The 15,891-nt window shown below is 47.8% G+C and overlaps 6 protein-coding genes across 6 annotated transcripts; 2 read left to right on the top strand and 4 right to left on the bottom strand.

Annotated features, from left to right (window-relative positions):
* Positions 1-25: 25 nt before the first annotated feature.
* Positions 26-4,010, bottom strand: ONS95_001844 (uncharacterized protein; the record flags this gene model as incomplete). The annotated part of the gene is made up of 9 exons (XM_058495063.1): positions 26-338; positions 533-839; positions 929-1,143; positions 1,246-2,101; positions 2,307-2,488; positions 2,575-2,810; positions 2,863-3,188; positions 3,408-3,582; positions 3,837-4,010. 9 exons carry the CDS (start codon positions 4,008-4,010, stop codon positions 26-28), a joined length of 2,784 nt encoding a protein of 927 aa, XP_058355373.1.
* Positions 4,011-4,483: 473 nt separating this feature from the next.
* ONS95_001843 (uncharacterized protein) lies at positions 4,484-7,982 on the top strand. Its single transcript, XM_058495062.1, has 3 exons — positions 4,484-4,928; positions 5,135-7,121; positions 7,177-7,982. The coding sequence occupies exons 1-3, from the start codon at positions 4,711-4,713 to the stop codon at positions 7,390-7,392; spliced, it is 2,421 nt and encodes an 806-aa protein (XP_058355372.1). The 5' UTR covers positions 4,484-4,710; the 3' UTR covers positions 7,393-7,982.
* A 147-nt stretch (positions 7,983-8,129) lies between these two features.
* ONS95_001842 (uncharacterized protein) lies at positions 8,130-10,256 on the top strand. The gene is made up of 7 exons (XM_058495061.1): positions 8,130-8,792; positions 8,977-9,134; positions 9,186-9,226; positions 9,283-9,430; positions 9,483-9,517; positions 9,571-9,595; positions 9,687-10,256. The coding sequence occupies exons 2-7, from the start codon at positions 9,083-9,085 to the stop codon at positions 10,100-10,102; spliced, it is 717 nt and encodes a 238-aa protein (XP_058355371.1). The 5' UTR covers positions 8,130-8,792; positions 8,977-9,082; the 3' UTR covers positions 10,103-10,256.
* A 215-nt stretch (positions 10,257-10,471) lies between these two features.
* ONS95_001841 (uncharacterized protein) lies at positions 10,472-11,648 on the bottom strand (the record flags this gene model as incomplete). Its single annotated transcript, XM_058495060.1, has 2 exons — positions 10,472-10,913; positions 11,020-11,648. 2 exons carry the CDS (start codon positions 11,646-11,648, stop codon positions 10,472-10,474), a joined length of 1,071 nt encoding a protein of 356 aa, XP_058355370.1.
* Positions 11,649-12,003: 355 nt separating this feature from the next.
* ENP1 (snoRNA-binding rRNA-processing protein) lies at positions 12,004-13,500 on the bottom strand (the record flags this gene model as incomplete). The annotated part of the gene is made up of 2 exons (XM_058495059.1): positions 12,004-12,865; positions 12,914-13,500. The coding sequence occupies 2 exons, from the start codon at positions 13,498-13,500 to the stop codon at positions 12,004-12,006; spliced, it is 1,449 nt and encodes a 482-aa protein (XP_058355369.1).
* A 406-nt stretch (positions 13,501-13,906) lies between these two features.
* On the bottom strand, positions 13,907-15,773 carry ONS95_001839 (uncharacterized protein; the record flags this gene model as incomplete). The annotated part of the gene is made up of 2 exons (XM_058495058.1): positions 13,907-15,536; positions 15,589-15,773. 2 exons carry the CDS (start codon positions 15,771-15,773, stop codon positions 13,907-13,909), a joined length of 1,815 nt encoding a protein of 604 aa, XP_058355368.1.
* Between the last annotated feature and the right edge of the window lie 118 nt (positions 15,774-15,891).

Below are 15,891 nucleotides of genomic sequence, written 5' to 3'. Positions count from 1 at the left end.
TCATCAGCGTCTCCGAGATTCAAACTCATCCATTACCCCTCTGATCCTCCGCAGCACTCAAAGCCTGCAATATTTGCCCAGCTTCTATTCCCTCGTTCTCGTCTGCTATGCCAGCTCCAGGACCTGCAAATCCTCCTGGCACCAGCCCAATCGTTCCACCGAACCCAGACCCATCGAAGAAATCGTTCGTCTCTGCATTGGAGCTCGCAACTAATTGCTGGAAGACGGTATTTTGGTGCAAGGGATCTGGTTCTTGACAAAATGCGTAAAAGTCTTGGTTCATGTTGTCTGAGTCGGTGAAGCCGAGGTTCATAAGACTCTGATCCCAGTTGCCTGCCCTGGTATGATGTCAGCTTTTGTGTTACAGCAGAATCCTTCCTTATCCATGAGGAAATCTAAGACGAGGACGAAATTGGCTGAGGAAACTACTGGGAAAGAACCACAGCTGCGAGATCTCATAGTCCTCAGCAAATTGAAGACCTTCAAATGTAGTATGCCTTGCGAGATAAGGAGAAAACGAAGAGAGACTTACCATTCCGTTGCATCAAGCCGCATCAACTCATTGAACACAGGATCGAATTCAACATCCGCAGAGCTCATTGTTAAGGATCTATGCAGTTGAGGATTGGTCGGCTGGCTGATGTTGAATGAAGTTTGTGGGGCCATGATCTGGGGTGGCTTAAGAGGGGTATGTCGATTGTTTTGCTTGTTCGATGGATGCCGCTTTGCTGACCCGATTGTTGCATGCACATCTTCGTAAATGTTGCGTGGATTTTGAGGCAATCCATGGCCAGACGACTGCCCAAAAGAAGGTCTGTTGGATCGTAACTGGCTTACCCCTGAAGACAAAATTAGAACCAGCATCATCTGGCGAAGTGAAGAAATCCAGATGATACTTCCGTCTTCAAATTTGGAGATTATAACTTACCTCTAGGTCTCAACGCTTCAGCCGGTGCTCGAGAGTTCTGAGGGCTGAAAGGATCAAATGCGTCATAGCTTGCTAGACTTTGAGGCGTCTTCCCTGACATGGGAGTATCTGAATCATGATCCATGATGAGATCATAAGCCGCCTGACTGTGGCTTCTTGTAGCTCGTACCGTCGATTGGTATGCTGTTGATGATTTGAAAGCTTCAAAAACGGGCCTGCTCAACGGGTTAGCACGGCTTCAATTTCGGAGCGCAGAGAAACTGTTAAGTGATTGGGAAGCTGGTAATGTGCCGATATTACCGGCGGAGAAAACTTACCATGCTGGCTCCATAATATCTAGACAATTATCCAGGCTCCGTTTCCAGTCATTGAGCACAATGTGAGTGCTCTCAATGCTGCTATGTACCGCATGGACGATATCGTAAGCTGACTTGACAAAATACTCGTACGTGGGTGGAACAATGAGGAGACCAAAAGTATTAGAATGTTGATTCATGAGATCGACGGTTTGGCGAGCCGATCTAGTGCAAGGCTCCAAGTTGACTGTTTCTTGGCCATTGTGGTTGGAAAGCAATTGTGATGTGGCCAGTGTGGTGAAGTATACATTATGTAAGTGGTACTGGTGTGGAAGTAAAGACAGAGCTTGTTCACTGCCCTTGGCTGTTGAGTCGAAATACAAAGGTGATGACTGAGATTGGCTCCAGATGTGCAGCTTTTGTAGAAGCACTGTACTAAATTGAAGCGTGTTGGACGCGCTGGAACAACAGCACGCGTCGTTCAAAATCTTGAGAACTTGGACGAGCCGGTTGAATGTACTCAATATCGATGCTGGCATTCGCGAATTCCCGGAACTCCTCTTGCGAACTGTAAGGCAGTCGGTCCATGGGTCCCACTCTTCCAAGCCGTCCTCGTCCAGAAGTCCAGCAAGATCCGCGTCTTCGGCTCTGAGGTGGGGCCGACGTTTCAGGCGAGCCGCGATGAGAGTCTCTAAGGCGAAACAACCTAAGAAAACATGTTTAAATCGAGACTTGGCTCTTGAGTCGACTTCCGAAGGTTGGTCGAGTTGCATGTCAATAGCAGCTCTCACAGCTTGACCAATTAAAGACCATGCACGACTGAAGTGGCCCATACCCAGGTTTGCGAGAGTGAGAATCAGCAAGGCTTGTACATGACCTAGATTCAATCAATCAGTCTGACTATCTTGGGGCTAGTAACGACAGCGGGCTTTGGAATAGTCAAGTTCGTGCTGCAGGGACAAGTATCAACCAGTAGGGGGACAATCGGACAGCTAACATGCCCAAGACTAAGTAGAAACTTGATAGAAGGAAGCACCCGTAGCATGTAAGACAATTGCAGACAAAATAATATCTGGGCTCACCAAGTTGCAAAATTCCTTCCTCATTCGGTATCAAGGACCTTGCTTGAGCGTACATCCTTTCTGCGGTCCAGACCATTTCTCCCACAGCACCTAGTGCTCGCGGGATATTGTTGATCGCTCTATGCTGAAATTTGGCGTATGCAATTGCAGCCCAGAGTACAGCGTTGTCACCAGCTCCTGCTCTGAACATTGTTTTTCTTAGCTCTCAATGACTTATAGAAGTCTGGCAAGGAGGTGAAGTTGTGGAAGTGGGTGGTGAATTACATACAAATTGCTTTCACCACGGTTTTGCGAATACTGATACGAGGTCTTCAGAAGGTCATGCTTTTCGATAATCGGAAGCCATGAATGAGTATACGAGAAGTATACATCAAGAAGATGCCAAGTTTCAGACGGCAGTTCTGGGAGTACATCGGGAATTGCAGCTGGAGTCCCGTTCGAAGGTGCAGCATTACCTTGATAGGGACTGAGGATAGATTCGTATTCTTTAGGTAGGAACGTCGGCTACATGAAACCATTAGTCTTTGGTGTCAAACTGATATAGGGACACCCTTACATCAATAGCTGACATATTTGGTGGTGTTTGAAAATCTGGCTGTGTCATAACATCAGGCACCCGATCAGACCAGCCACTATAAGAGTAATCCGGTTCCTGGTTTGCAACGTTCTGCGACCTAGACTTTGATGGCTGCAGTGAAGCATTCTTTCCATTCATTTTAGTACCTTGCCCGTCAGAGTTGAGTCGTTTTCTCTTCGTTTCCATAGGCTCTTGTGAGGAAAGAAGTCTCTCAAGCTCCCGTGAGATGGTTGACTTCCTCCATATTTCCACCAATGCCTCAGAGTTGGTCTCATCGGTCCAGATACTTAATGGACTTTCAGTACCTAGACAATGTTAGTTATGATGAATGCATTATTGAATTAGGTCAGATATTTGGACAAAAAGAGAATGTCATGGGTGAAATGACAGCGAACGACGAGGGTGCTCTTATTTCGTGGCATATAACACGAGGACATTCATCCATTAAGAAAGTTACACAATCTTTGCCATTTGAACACCAACGTCCTGGACTTCAGTAAATGTTGAGATGCTGTAGAACTTACTCTCTTCGTCGCCAGCCAAAGCCGACAGAATACCATCCTCCACCTCTTCAACGTCACGTATAGCCAGGCCCCAAAGCTTTTCTAGCCCTCTTACATACCCTTCAGGCAGACCTCTCTTCTTAACATTCGCGTCATACGAACATTCGCGGCCGTTGGAGATACATGTTGAGCATGCCTATATTTGACAACATTGGTCAGCTTCAATGTTCAAGTTTAAGGCCCACAACATCCATGCTCCCCTCCTATCTTTCCCAATGAGAGTGAAATTATTTCCCCGTCGTAAACACACGTTCTGCCCTTGCGCGTTTGGTAAAACCACTTGATTTCCCAGGGCCGGGCAGGCTTCTCGTTTCCTCCATTCTTATCTATGCCTTTCCACAAGATCCAATACCGCAATCAAGCAAATCGACACACGAAACTGTCTCTCACCGGCTTCTTCCCGTCGCATTTGTCCTTTCGACTTCTACACTTGTCGCATGCCTGCGACACCCGTTTCCTCGGTCCGCCATGCTTCGATTTTTTCTTCAACTCCCCTCCGTCTACCTCAGGCTTATCATCACTCGCTTCTGGCTGTCCTTTGCCCATCTGCGCTACTTGTGCCATTCCCACAGCACTGTATGTACCGTCGCGATTGAGTTACTGAGGATGCTTGAGCGTCATTGCCCACGTGGCAGGGCTTCGAGGTCCGGTCATGCAGCGGAGAGACTTCGAAGCTGATCGTCCGGGGTAGCGCATGAGGCAGATAGACGCTTTTCGGTAGGCTGGCTCTGGTTGTTCGACACGCGGGACTCGAATCTTCGCAGAGGTTTTCTCTGGGGACCCCAAAGTCCAGTTGAAGCTCAACGATTCGCTCGATCTCATTGGCCGACAACCCCATTACCCCACAGTCTTGGTGGTCTCAATTTGTGAGCGGGTAAGCTCTCAGCCGGCGCTTGTTGCCTCAGTCCATACTCGTAGTCCAAACGGGTGGTTCGATTTGGGGGAATTCTGAATGTCTTCAATCTCTTTCTCCTCGTTGACCTTTTCAATCTCCAACCTGCGCAACAGCCGCAGTTTCGACTCTCCTCCTCGTCTGCCGTTGAGTGCTCTGGATCAACAAGTGCGGCTTGCTTTCCCTCGTTCACCAACGTTTGGATTGGCTCTGCCCCGCTTCCTCGCTGAACCGGAATCCACGCCGTTCAACTATCCAACACGTGATATCGAAACATCATTGTTCCAACCGGACGACGTTGGGATCGTGGAGGGTGACGCGAGGGGAGATTCTAAAGCTCTAGGTCTGACTTGGGACATTGGTAGCAGCGAGATGTCGGCCATAACACAGCTTGAGGCACCCCTGGCGTATCTGGACAGCACAATTCGAGCGCGGCCAAATGTCCGAGACTTTCTCCCCAATGCCTCGATCGTCTTAATTGGTTCAAGGGGTTCCGGGAAGAGAACTCTTGGGTTTATTGGTGCCATGCATCTTGGAAGGAGATTGATTACCGAAGATTACTATTTTCAGGAGGCCACAGGAATTTCCAGGTATGTGGCTACTATCTGCTCATCGCCTGTATGCTACTCCGCTATCACAGATTCACTCTGAGGTGTCTGTGAATTGGCATTATTTGATATTCCAACACGAGCCGCATAAATGCAGTACATGTCGCCTCATTGCCCTAGTGGGATTCGACATATGAGTCCTACCAGTAACCAGTTTCTATAAACATAATAAGCTAATATGTACTTAGGGGTGCTTATATGCAACAATTTGGAAGCTTGGAGTTCTACAAGAAGAACATAGAAGTCCTCAAACGTATGTTGGATAACCATAGATCAGGATGTGTGATCGAATGTGGCATGGGCAGCTTGTCAGGAGCAGCTCAGAAGGCCCTTCACGATTATTCGAAAACCAATCCTGTGATTTACATTACCCGGGAAAGCGAAAGGATCAAGTCGTTGTTGAGACTTGGAGATGACGAAGCTGCTCGCTTGGAAAACGCAGATTTGGCGCATCGAAACTGTTCGAATATGGAATACTTCAACCTATATGATTCCAGCTGCGATGGAACAGAGACACCACCTGAAATCGGTTTGTCGAATGTCTCGTCCCGATTGAAATACGCCAAAGAGGACTTTTCAGCTTTTCTCGATTTCTTAACTGGGCAAGGCGTTGTTCGCAGTGGATTCGAGAGCCCATTCTCGATAGCAGCTTTGCCGGCGGAGTTCAGATCCTATACTTACGCCCTATCACTACGATTATCCGTCATTCCAGATGTGGATTTGGCGGATTTGGAAGCTGGTGCAGATGCTGTTCAATTAAAAATTGATACATGGTCACCTGACCTTCAAAAAGTCATCGGAAAGCAGGTCGCAACTATCAGGAGAAGCCTTGGGGTTCCAATTATTTTCCAGGTTGAAGACTATGCATTTGAGAACTCACAATTGTCTCTACAAGACCAGGAACATGCATATTTCTCGTTGATGGAATATGGCTTGCGTTTAGGCGTGGAGTATATTGTGGTGGACTTGAAATACTCCTCGGACCGCTTTTCCCACATCGTACGATCTTCAGGCAGAACAAAGGTCATTGGATGCCATACGCACAGAGAAGAGAATTCGTGGGGCTGGGATGATGAATCTCGAATGATTCAGTATCGGAGAGCTCAGTCATTGGGTTGCGATATCGTCCGTTTCGTGCGGAGGACATCAAAAGCGAGTGATAACGACACTGTCCGCCAATTCGTCAACAAGATCGAGTCATTATCAGATCGTCTTCCAGTGATTGCATACAATATAGGAGAAAACGGCAGGCCCTCCCTGATCGCCAATCGAATTTTCACACCAGTCACTCATCCAGCCATGCAATCGACTGTGAGTAAGAGCCAAATTCGACAATTCCTCCCTACGGCAGCAGAGGCCATGCAAGCACGATACGAGACTCGAATGACCGATCCGATGCATTTTTACCATTTTGGTGTCAGTGTTTTCTACAGTCTGTCTCCAGCGATGCACAGTGCTGCATATGAGGAATGTGGGATGATGAACGACTTTCAATCTCTTCAGGTGTCTTCTCTCCAGGATATCCAGCAGCTCTGCCAGGACGCCAACTTTGGGGGTGCCGCCATTACCCAACCCTTCAAGGTCGAGATTTTGTCCCATATCGCAGCGAAGAGCTACCACGCAAAAGCCATCGGAGCTGTAAATACTCTGCTCCCACTTCGGACTCTTTCGAACGACACACCACTCGACGGAAGTACCCAGTCACTTTTACGGCATGCGAATCAGCGAGGCAAAGCTGGAGCCATCATTGCTCATTATGGCGACAATACCGACTTCATCGGAATTATGACTTGCATCAGGCGCAACTTGTCACCACGAAACGTCATCCAGCCATCGAAAACGACAGGTCTGGTCATTGGAGCTGGTGGTATGGCTCGAGCAGCTATCTATGCCATGATTCAACTGGGATGTCGGAAGATTTTCATTTACAACAGAACCATCAAGCATGCCGAAGGTGTAGCTCAACATTTCAACTCATGGGCTTCTGGATTAAGTAGCGACGGCGAGATCGTCCGCGTACTGAGATCTGCTACCGAAGACTGGCCAGCGAGATATAGACAGCCAACGATGATCATCTCCTGTGTGCCAGCAAGACAAGTCGGCTCTAGCGCTCCTGCGAATTTCGAGATGCCGATGCAATGGCTTGGAAGTCCTACTGGTGGAGTAGTTGTTGAGGTAAATACCATTAGCTGAATTTGACTTGCGCCTCTGACTAATCTGATTGATGTAGTTGGCGTATTTACCCCTCGATACTCCGCTCTTGAAACAGATCCGCCGAGTACGAGAACAGACAAAACAGGCCTGGGTGATAGTTGATGGTTTGGAAGTCTTGCCTGAACAAGCTTCTGCTCAATTTGAGTTGATGACTGGGAGACGGGCCCCGAAGCGGAGGATGAGGGCTGAGGTTATGAAGAATTATCATCTCTATGAGGAGGGTGCAGCGTGAGGTAGTAGTCCATTGACGAATACAGTAATCACCTGGCTGGGAGCACATGTTTCAAGGCTAATTGGAATGCATACGATAATTCAATCCATTTGCAGGATATTCAATTTATACTCAAACGAGAGTTAAGAGCCTTGATTCCAAGCATTATCATTCATCAGTTAGTGTTGGCATTCGGAGGCCGCCAGCGCGCGACTGGTAGAAGATATGACTCCTCGGACGAATGGCTCATTGAGAATAATTCAGTTGATTCCTGAGGGACTCGTGTAAACATGCAGATAGTACCCTTTCCTCGGCTCATTCACATTCAATGTACAGGGCTAAGCCAATTAGCATACCCAGCTGAGTTGGCCCTTGCCAGTTAACCATTGTTGTCATCCTTGCGTATCTAAAGAGGAAGCAAGATCTTGATCTTGTGCACAGCAGAGATGAGTTCTAGACAACGATTGGTCTTTGTGCAGGGAGGGATCTTCATGTTTCGGCTATTCAGAAAATCTCACTTGCTTGGTAAATCATGAAGGAAGGCATATTTTTCAGTGCTGATCCGAAACCATCTACACTTGTCCAGACATCATAGTAAAAATCAAATATTTTTATGCGGCCACTAATGCCAAATTAACAATTTGCAGCTGGACTGTCCATGTTTACTTTGACTTTGTCACGTGCTGCCTGTCCAGGATCGTTTGTCACTTCTTGTGTCATTTGGACTATGATCTCAGATCATTTGGTAATACGTAACACAGTGATCAATTAAGACTATCCAGACCCCACCCAGCACGAAAAACAGACAGAACTGTAAGCTGGATAGCTGTTCAGGTTTCATTCCCAGCCATTGTTTGTCAGTCGCCCCCTGTACTTTTAAGCGATGAATAATCACCTGCATTGTGGGGCCGGACCTGCAGTCATGCTTGTCTGCCCACCATACTACATTGGGATTATGTTTCTTCCAATCATGCTCTCTCACCACTGCCGAATTGAACTGCACCCGGTACTCGAAGATCCCTCCATATCTCCTCTTGAATGCAAAGTTGAGGTGCTAAAACTCCACAAGCCGCTTAGAGACGCTGACTCAACCAATCTGCATACCGAGAAAATTGGCACTGGGGCATGTTTGTCAGGATGAGGCTCGACCCGATGCCGTTGCGTGTCATGCAACCTTATTTCATCGCACGAGATCGATTAAGTGCCACCGACCATGTCTTGACTTGCATTAGAGTCGTCGAGAGACCGTGGTAAAGAGTTTGTTAGATCCACCTCGCTTTCTTCTCTGCAGGAGGTTGAGCTCTTCGGTCAAATTCTAAACCAATACATTTGCTCGATTGAGATCGTGAAGCGGTGACAGGAGGAAGAATTGGCCTTCCAGTTGACGACTTTCAGTAGCACGAACTGCAGAGCTTGCCCCAGTCAGTCCACTCTGCCAAGTCATTCCCCTGTTGCGGAGATGAAGAGGCATGCAAGATGCGATTACTCCCTTGCTGCAAGAGGCAACGCCGAGCTTCATCCCGACGAGATCAAGGAATCCTAGATCCGTTTTCACGAAAATGCAAGATCGGAGAGGGGGGAAAGCTGTGGCTAATATAACTGCAGAAGTATAAGTAGAAGGGAAGATCACCGTCAAGTTGGATGTCACCAAGCCACTCAGACATTCAGACTTGCAACTCCAAGATCTTCTCTCTTCTCAACTCTTTCCAAGATGAAATTCTCTACCGTCGTCGCCACTTTGGCAGGAGCAGCAGCCGTTGAGGGTAAGTTGCCTCATCACAACCCTTCACTTGATAGGTACTAACAACTTGCAGGTACTGGCTTCACATTCGACCGTCTCAACAAGACTGACGCTGTAAGTCAAGACAAGACTTGAAACTGTCATGAAGCCAAACTGATAGCTGTTGCAAGGTTCTCCTCGTCGTCGACCACCAAATTGGTCTCACTGAATTGGTCCGTGACTACGGTGTTGTTGAATACAGAAACAACATTCTTGCTCACGCGGCTCTTGGCAACCTTTTCAACCTTCCCACCATCTTGACCACCTCTGCTGAGACTGGTAAGCTTTCATCCGAAGTTCGAAGAGACCAAAATACTGATCAATATACAAGGACCCAACGGTGCTTTGCCAAAGGAGATCATCGAGGTAAGAAAAATAAGTCCAAAATATAAATGCCAAGTGTACTGATCATCAAATAGATGCATCCAAATGCACCATATATCAGTATGTATCTTAGTCTTCCACCCTCATTGCACGACATAAGCAAACTCCAACCCTCGACAATTTTCAGAGCAGAGGCTAACAGAAACCGCAGAGCGAAACGGCGAAGTCGACGCCTGGGACAACGCCGAATTCCGCGCCGCCGTCAAGGCCACCGGAAAGAAGCAAGTCATCCTCGCCGGTATCGTTACCGAAGTCTGCACCTCTTTCTTGGCTCTTTCTCTCAGAGCCGAGGGTTACGATGTTTGGGCCAACACCGACGCCTCTGGTACTTTCAACGACAAAATCGCCGCTGATGCGAACCGCCGCATGGAGCAAGCTGGTGTCCATCTTTTGGGCATGTTCGGAATTGCCATGGATCTCATGCGCGATTGGAGAAACACCCCTGGTGCTGCTGAGGTCTTGCCCTTCCTTGATGTATACTTGCCATCATACTCGCTTGTTGCAAGAGCTCATGGATACGCCATCACCAATGGCAGCTTGATCGATGGCGAGCAGCAGATCTTGTAAATGTGGCATTGAAAAGGCCAAAGCTAAGCGAAAGATGACAAAGGAGATAGCTAGCTGGCAGAATTGTAGGGGTTGAAGGGTGAGAGGCGCTGTGGAGGTGGTAGTGGTAGAGGTGGAGCCGGAGATATATTTCATTGAGTGGAGAAATACAAAGCAATGGAACTCGATTTTCATTCAAACTGCAAGCTGACTGGAGTATACCCATTTTTGAGGCAGCAGTGACCACTCAAAAACGATTGCTAACTAAAGCATATATTAAATTCTGAGCATGATTCGATTGGAAGGTAGGATGAAGATGCAAGAACAACCCGGCATACACACCGAACGCCCCCTTCAATTCCAAACTCCACAACGCACAAAATGTCCTCACTAAAAGCTCCCCCAATCAGCCGGCTTCCCAACCTCGCCCGGCTTTGGCTCCATCAAAAATTCTAATCGATCCTCGACCGTAACCCATCCCTTCCTCTTCGCCACAATAGCATGTCGAATAGCATCTCGCCAGTCAGCAAACCAAACCTCTTCTTCCTGGACAGCGCATCTCCTCCCTACACCCCCATTTTCACCCCTAGCTATATCAGCATAAGGCCATACGCTCTTTACAACTTCGTACTTCTTAGTTCCCGTAAAGAGCTTGGTGACATCGGAGAAGAAGCGGTTGACTTTATCTGGGGAGTGGACAACTACACGACTGTGTGTGAGTGGGAATGAGAGAGTGACGTGACCGCGGTATGATGTGCTCGAGATGAGCGAGAGGAGGCGCCCTTCGAGGTAGGATGTGTCCCAGTTGATAACTGTCCGATCAAGGACAAAGCTATGTTTGGTCAGCTGACATATTCAATTACAATAATGGGTAAAACCTAAGTCATCCAGAATGGATGGAAATGAGCTAAAGAGGGCATATGAAAGGGAAAACAAACCGTTTAATCGAATTTTGATCTTCACAATACCTCCTCGCCCATTCCTCAAGACTCCTCAAATCCGGTACCAATGCCTCTTTACCCTCCCCTCTAAACCCCATCTCGCCCTTTCCAATAACCTTGACATAATTCATCCTCCCACTTCCAGCTTTTCCCTCTTCCGGGACAATCAGATTCATCAGGTTCAACCTGACATCGAAGTCAACTTCACCATTGGAACTCTTCCCAATAATTCGGATTTGCGGCTTTGGCGGTACGGTGGCGAGGGATTGGATGAGAGAGATCAATTTGGTGGGGTAGATGGAGAGTTCGGGGGAGTAGGATGTTAGTGTTTTCTGGTCGTCGGACAGTGTGAATGTTGGAGGTGTGTAGAGGGAGTAATTGAGACGTGGTAGGCCAGGATATGTCGGTTGTGGTTGTGGTGCCGGCGCGCGGGTCATTGCTGAAGAAGTTGGTCCGGAATAGGGCGGGGGTTCGTTCGTTTGCTCGTCATCTTGATTTTGTTGTTGGCTTTGTATCTCTGGATGCTGTTGCGATGAAGAGGAAGATGGTTCTGTATATGATGGGCGATGGACTGCCACGCTGGGTTCTGAGATGCCTTTGCGTGGGATGGTGGGCTCACGCGACATGGTGTGAGATGCTTGCACACGGTGACTAAGGTACGAGACTTTGAGAGGCAGTCGTGGAAAATGGATTTGTTAGAGGAAATAATGGCGAACGTGAGATTTATACAGAATTGATGAAGTCCATCTTCGAGTGGTGAAGATGATGGAAAAGGCTGAGGTAGGTCATGGGCTGTCCAATCAATTGGTGTGGCGCAGCCATTCAATTGATGCCTAATCGAGTCGTCATCTTCACAAACGCCTCCAATCTGCGAACCGAATTACCGTTTTGAGAAATAGCTTGAACGGCAGCGAATCAGCTGAATTTGACAAACATTTATTCGAGTGTCTAAAGCTCAAGAGCCATGCCATACTCCAGCAATTAATCTACCAACATCGTGTCGTCGTTATCGAACCTTGGAGCTTCCGGCTCAAGAAGAATACCTCTACCTCTACCCTCCAACAATTCTCGTCTGACTTCCGGGCCAATCTTCGAGTGTCCCTTTGTGAGTAGCAGATCCAACAAAGCTTCTCTCTGGTCCTCGGTGATATCGTTCCTATATCTTTGAGCGAACGCCAGCAGACATTGATGCCAAATAACCGGTAGTTTTGTATCCTTTGATCCAGCACCAGTTACGCCTGACATAGCCTCCCCTCCGTTCGTTGTATCCACCGTGCGGAATCGTAAGAAGTGGAAAACCAGAGCGTCGATAACTTGGTAGGGTAAAGCGTACTTTTTCTCCAGCATAGCTCTGATAAAGATATTTGTCGCACCACCTCCCTCGGTACCTGCTGAGGATTCTTGAGCAGCAATATCGCAGAGACCCTTGATCGCAGCCGCAGAGTGAAGGACCGGTACTGAAACTCGGACAAGAACTGCAGAGATAATCTGGGCTTCCCGCAACGTGCAAGTACCGCTCCCAACCAAGGGAAATAAGAACCCCTTGAACCATGCCGCTGGTTTGTATAGACCCTTCTTCAAAGCATTGAACAGATGTACATTCAGCTTCTTCGTCTCGTGAATATCTTCTCTCACCCTCTCCAGCACTATCATCTCGAAAAAGCGTTGTGCAGTGGCCGGCGTACTCGACACGAATATCTTGGTCGCTTCGTAGATCGCATTTGGAGTCCATGCTTCTGGTCGGGTAATTTCGATGATATCCTCCCATCGAGGAACCGTGGGAAGGATCTTAAAAGGTTTGGGGAGCTTTCCTGACTTGTACCTCGACAATAAAAGCCCAACTCTGTGATTTAGTTAGTACCTATCTTTCTGAATCATCAATGGCGCATACTTTGTGTAAACCTCCACAACCTTTGGCGGTATCTCAAAATCCTCATCTATTGGTCCTGGTGCAGAGTTTCCACCGTTTGGGCCTTGTGATGCCTCATGCATAGCAATCTTCTCCAATATTAGATCCGCCAGATTCGTCCCTGGGCCTTCGTCCTCCTCATCGTCTGCCATACCAGGCCAGCCCTGCCTCAGCAATGGATCTTCTTGAGTCGGAAAGAACTTATTGAATGTCTCTAGATCATCCGGCGCAAGCTCAATCTCCTCGACCTCCTCATCTCCCCACTCCTCATACTCTTCTTGTCCTGGCACTTCCTCGTCATCGTCGTCCTCTAATCTCGATTGAAAATCGAAGGCTGTATTTGCTGTTTGTACAGAGTTCTCTTCTGCATCGTCATCTGCAAGTTCTTGTCCCATGCGCAGAATCTTCCGCGATGCTTTCGAGTCCACGAATTGGTCGCCCTCATCCTGGTGTCTTGACTTGCGCTTCTCACCCTTGATCTTGAGTGGAGTTGCCGTGAGATCTGTCTCGAGAGGATTATGTCTCCGCCCTTGGCGAGAGCCGGATATAGGTGTCGTAGCTTTCGGCATTTTGAGGAGAGTTGTGGCGTGATGAGAGGTCGTCGCTGTAGCTCTGGGGCAGAGGGACAATCTTCAAAAATATTTCAGTGGAAAATGTTGCCAAGGCCCTAAGATAAGATCCGACCCCGCGAGATTTGATGCCTTAGCCACAAGGCACTAAAGCATATGGTCAGGAAGATGTCTTAATTCTCACAGCCAGTCACGGCTACTTGATGATGGTATATCCTGATATGTGGCACTTTGATAGAAATAGGACAAGAATATCCTTCTTTATTTGCCTATGAGTCGTTGCATCGTTACCTCATTACATCATTACATCGTTCCATCGTCCACCTTCCCCTATTCTAGCAGAAGCGAACGCCATGACCATGTAAACAACAAACTCCCAAAGCCCCTCCAGAGCTGTACACAAATTTCATCCTCCAACAAGCAACTCCTCGTCAATCTCGTCTCTACCCATCAGCGTATCGATCTTAGCGCGAACCACATTGGCATCATCTTCACGTCCCCAACCACGTAGCCACCCCTCGAGCACAAGCATGAACTCCGGCACCCACGAATGCTTCAGTCCCCACTCGCCAACAATAATACTTATCGCTTGCCTCAAGGTCATCTCGGCTGCCAATGCATTCTTCTGAGAGTGCTGGCTGCGAGATATGAGCTTCAATGAATCAACTTTTTCAACAATGAATTGGCCACGAGCTTCATTGTCTCTGATTAATAAGAGAACATGTTGGCCAATTTCTTCCGATTCGTTGTATCGTCCTTGTCTATTCAGGTTATGTGCCAGATTGAGCATAACGCGCGGTGTGTATCCCTCAAAGCTGTTTCCGGATTGAGCGAGCAGGTCACGAAGGAGTCGTTCTTCTTCAAGGTGGTTGGTATTACCGAACACGCGTTTGATGTAATCAAGCCGAACAGAAACAGCTAGTCGATTGAAAGTGCCAAGTTCAGTCTCGAAAGTATCACTCGAGCACTTCCACAATTGTCCCATAGCCTCTTCAAGGCAATCCGAATCAATAGCCCCGAGTAGGTGACATATTCTACCCCATGGCTGGTGTGGTTGGGTTACTCTCGCAGACATGCCTTGAATAAAGGTACGCATGATATTTGCTACTTCTGGATAACCTGTTTGCAAAAGATGGATAAGCACCTCGAGGAAGCAGGCGAATGTGCGAGGATGTTCCGCTTGCAAAATTGGTTCGACGAGTGCGGATGCTTTGGAAAGCGCCCGTCGAGACTCGACATAGAGTCCCTGCTCTAAGAACATAGTCGCTGAGAAACAGTACGAGTCAAAGTCATTGCAGAGGTCATTGCTCATTTTGGCCCCATTCGGGGTGAGGAGGGTACCATTCTCGTCAAGGATCAAGTTTCGACAGGAGTGTTCGAAATATGCTTTGATACTGTAGAACATATTTTCAGATATATGCAGACTCCGTGGTAAGGATGGCGAATGCGATATTCCTGAACGCTTGGAGAAGAATGAGTCGATATCTTCGCTATGCAGCTGAATGACGAATTCATGGTCCATTAATGGCGAAGCTGGTGTCCAGATGGTAGAGACCATGACACCGTCGGAGCTATCGCTAGATAAAGTTCGAGACAATGATATGTCTCCAGTAGATGACGCTTCACTTGACCTAGATCTATCTGTCTCATCCTCATTTGTTTCGGGTGTGTCGAAGGAGGGGTTGTCAGACGACCGACTCCCAGGAGTAGAGCTTCTATTTCCACTGTCGAGTGATGATCCAGGAGTGTTACGAGGAGTGCTTACAGTCGAATTGGTTGGCGACGGTGTCCAGTATGAGATTTCTGGTGGTGTTGAAACTGTCACCGGTATTTTGATCTTTGGCAACCCACGACCTTTCCTTGTGAAGTAGAGGAACACTTCTTCCATGTTTAAATCACGTCCACGGAGCTGGAATGAACTCTTCTTGCCTATAGCATCACGCTGATTCTTCTTGTGGAGAATTACCACCATGTCGCTTTCTTTATGCTTCTTTTCGAGTCCCCACCGTTTGAGTCGAGATTTGTACATCTTAGCGCTGTCGGATGTTAGAAGGCTTCCACGGTGATTTGGGCTCGGTGGATTCCTACGTAGCTTTGAAGCCATGGTTTCTCATAGCATTTATTACCTCATTCAGTGTTTTCCCTTCGTCCATATAATACTGTTTGATCAGAAGACGATGTCTCTCCCAGTCTCCCTGGGATGAAGGTATCTGAGGTTCGGCCATGCTGTTGCTTTCGCTAAGCGACGAGGCCGAAGAAGACCGAAGTGACATGTTTGGTCTGTCTGTGACGTTTAGCAGAGAGCCAGATGTCTGAATACCTCGATCAGATTCCGATTCTCTGAAGAACAAAAGCGTCGACGTTGGTGAGTTAGGCCCTCAGCCCTGCTGT

The sequence above is a fragment of the Cadophora gregata genome, assembly GCF_030347475.1.
Source record: "Cadophora gregata isolate MNR1 chromosome Unknown scaffold_10, whole genome shotgun sequence".
Lineage (NCBI taxonomy): Eukaryota > Fungi > Ascomycota > Leotiomycetes > Helotiales > Ploettnerulaceae > Cadophora > Cadophora gregata.
This window is presented reverse-complemented; position numbering and strand designations above follow the sequence as displayed.

Excerpts from the sequence above, each read along its gene's own strand:
- ONS95_001842 (XM_058495061.1), top strand. The coding sequence starts at position 9,083 with ATGAAATTCTCTACCGTCGTCGCCACTTTGGCAGGAGCAGCAGCCGTT. Across the intron at positions 9,135-9,185 it reads AGGAGCAGCAGCCGTTGAGG|GTACTGGCTTCACATTCGAC; the intron begins GTAAGTTGCCTC and ends AACAACTTGCAG. Across the intron at positions 9,518-9,570 it reads TGCCAAAGGAGATCATCGAG|ATGCATCCAAATGCACCATA; the intron begins GTAAGAAAAATA and ends ATCATCAAATAG.
- ONS95_001843 (XM_058495062.1), top strand. The coding sequence starts at position 4,711 with ATGTCGGCCATAACACAGCTTGAGGCACCCCTGGCGTATCTGGACAGC. Across the intron at positions 4,929-5,134 it reads GAGGCCACAGGAATTTCCAG|GGGTGCTTATATGCAACAAT; the intron begins GTATGTGGCTAC and ends ATATGTACTTAG. Across the intron at positions 7,122-7,176 it reads CTGGTGGAGTAGTTGTTGAG|TTGGCGTATTTACCCCTCGA; the intron begins GTAAATACCATT and ends TGATTGATGTAG.